Genomic DNA, 2,253 nt, shown 5'->3' with positions numbered 1-2,253 from the left:
GGGTACATAGTGAGCAGGGAAGGGACTGTGAGCGTGGTGGGGGGGAAGGGACGGGGACTGATGTGACGGCTTGTGTATAGTTGGTACAACGCTACGTCACATGTGGGTGATATGCAGATGATACAATGTAGCGTGTTCGGGATGGAGTCATATCTCATTTCCTGTGTTTACAGACAGCAGCACCCTGCTGGGGGAGCAGCACGGCACCAACTACGGGACCCTCCCGGCCTGGAAATCCCAGACGTGTATGGTGAGTACGCCGATGTGGTCATGTGACCCCCTTCTTGTGATCATGTGACCCCCTTCTTGTGATCATGTGACCCCCTTCTTGTGATCATGTGACCCCCTTATTCTGATCATGTGACCCCCTTCTTGTGATCATGTGACCCCCTTCTTGTGATCATGTGACCCCCTTCTTGTGATCATGTGACCCCCTTCTTGTGATCATGTGACCCGCCCAGAGAAATGACAGTTTAACAGATATCTGGAATACCGGAGAACGGGGGAGGAAGCTGCTGGACCATCATGGCCGCCACCCCGGCGTCCTCTCCCATCATCATCCTCCATAATTGGGGGCGCGGCGCCGGTTTGGTGCGTCCAATAGCCGCCGTCCAGCTGCCGCCGTCTCCGAATTCTCCATCTCTGGGCTGACGTCACGTCTTTTTGTTTCTTCCTGCGACAGGAGCTGTGCGGCTATCGGAAGGTGACGGCATGGACGGTGCTGTGCTACCTGTGCTGTGCGCTGACCCTCGGCCTCCTCTTCATCGTCCTCTACTGGAAACCGCGATTCTACATACTGGTCACACACCGCCGCTGCCCGCTGGCTGAGGCCGACACCATCATCCTAAAGGTGGGGCGCGCACGCTCCAGGCATCCTCTAGCCCAGGGGTGGCCAAACTCCGCCCCTCCAGCTGCGGTGGAACTACAAACCCCATGATGCATCTCTCTTCAGCAGCCATGTCTGTGGCTTTGAGAATCTTGCAATGCCTCGTGGGATTTGTAGTTCCACCGCAGCTGTAGGGCCGGCTACCCCTGATTTAGCCCTTTCCTCCCCAGCCTGACTGTCCCTGGCCCCGCCTCTTCCATTCATTGGCTTTCAGTTCTGTCAATCATGGAGGCTCGGCATCACATGTGGGTGTTACCTCGGGCTGTCTGTATGCAAATACTCTGCCTAGGACTGCCCACTCTTCCAGACTGACACACAACCATCAAGGCATTGTGATATTTGCATAGCTCCTCCCAGGAGCCCGCCCACTGCTTGTATCAGGACTGAGGGCTCTCGAGAGGAGTACTGAGGCAGGGTGCTGTGACGGTTTCAGGTGGCTATGAATATATATTTGTATTTCCTTTATTTAGGATGCGTTTGGACAGACGTGTATCGTGGCGGTGCGGACGGAGCTCAGCGTAGATCCCAGGTAAGCTGTGACGTGGCCTCGGTGGGATGGCGGTCTTCCTTGGCAGCGTTGGAGTTTCACTTTACGTTGTCTCGTCCCCCCGGCAGTCTGCACGGCGACAGCGCTGGACATGGCGGCGCAGCGGTGGGCGGCAGCGTCATCCTGGGTGTCGGCGAGGAAGATGAATTCAAGGACACCATCCATCTGCACTACAAGGAGGAGGAGGTGAGGAGGGGAAGCGGCCCCTTTAATTTCTCTTCTATGCTTCAAGTGGATTGGCCAAAATATAAAGAGCGATGCGCCATTTCCGGGGGGAAGGAGGAGTGCAACCTCCCTCCAAAAATGGCGTCTGATACATCCTCAGTCTGTCCGCCCCCTCCCCCCGATGGGCTGAGTCTGGGGATTGCTGACCACTGACCTTCGACCTTCTTCCTTCCAGAAACACGGACTGAGATACTTTGTGTTTGAAGGAATGAGATACATATGGAACGAGCGCACCAAAGACTTCATCAAGGTCAGGTAAGAGAGCCCGGGGACCGCTAGCAGGGGGGTCAGGTGAGATATGACAGCGGGGGGCCCCCAAATCTGCCTCCTGCACCCAGGGGGTACAAAACAATGGGCGGAGCTCCACTTTCATAGGTTACCTCCAATATGGCGGCTGAAAAGTTCTTCCCTCTTCCTCTCCTCTGTTCTTCCTCTCCACTGTTCTTCCTCTCCTCTGTTCTTCCTCTCCTCTCCTCCTGTTCTTCCTCTCCTCTCCTCTGTTCTTCCTCTCCTCTGTTCTTCCTCTCCTCTGTTCTTCCTCTCCTCTCCTCCTGTTCTTCCTCTCCTCTCCTCCTGTTCTTCCTCTCCTCTCCTC

General features: G+C 55.7%; 1 protein-coding gene across 1 annotated transcript in view; it reads left to right on the top strand.

Moving 5' to 3' along the window:
* Window positions 1-2,253, top strand: part of ATP13A2 (ATPase 13A2) — a 37,057-nt gene that overhangs the window by 15,141 nt on the left and 19,663 nt on the right. The window contains 5 exon segments of the mRNA XM_018574236.1: window positions 174-250; window positions 683-850; window positions 1,357-1,415; window positions 1,502-1,619; window positions 1,834-1,949. Coding sequence (XP_018429738.1) covers window positions 174-250; window positions 683-850; window positions 1,357-1,415; window positions 1,502-1,619; window positions 1,834-1,949 — 538 coding nt within the window.

Source organism: Nanorana parkeri, unplaced genomic scaffold (genome assembly GCF_000935625.1).
Source record: "Nanorana parkeri isolate BGI_ZX_2015 unplaced genomic scaffold, ASM93562v1 scaffold2832, whole genome shotgun sequence".
NCBI lineage: Eukaryota > Metazoa > Chordata > Amphibia > Anura > Dicroglossidae > Nanorana > Nanorana parkeri.
Note: the sequence above shows the minus strand (reverse complement) of the source record. Positions and strands in the feature narration are given on the sequence as shown.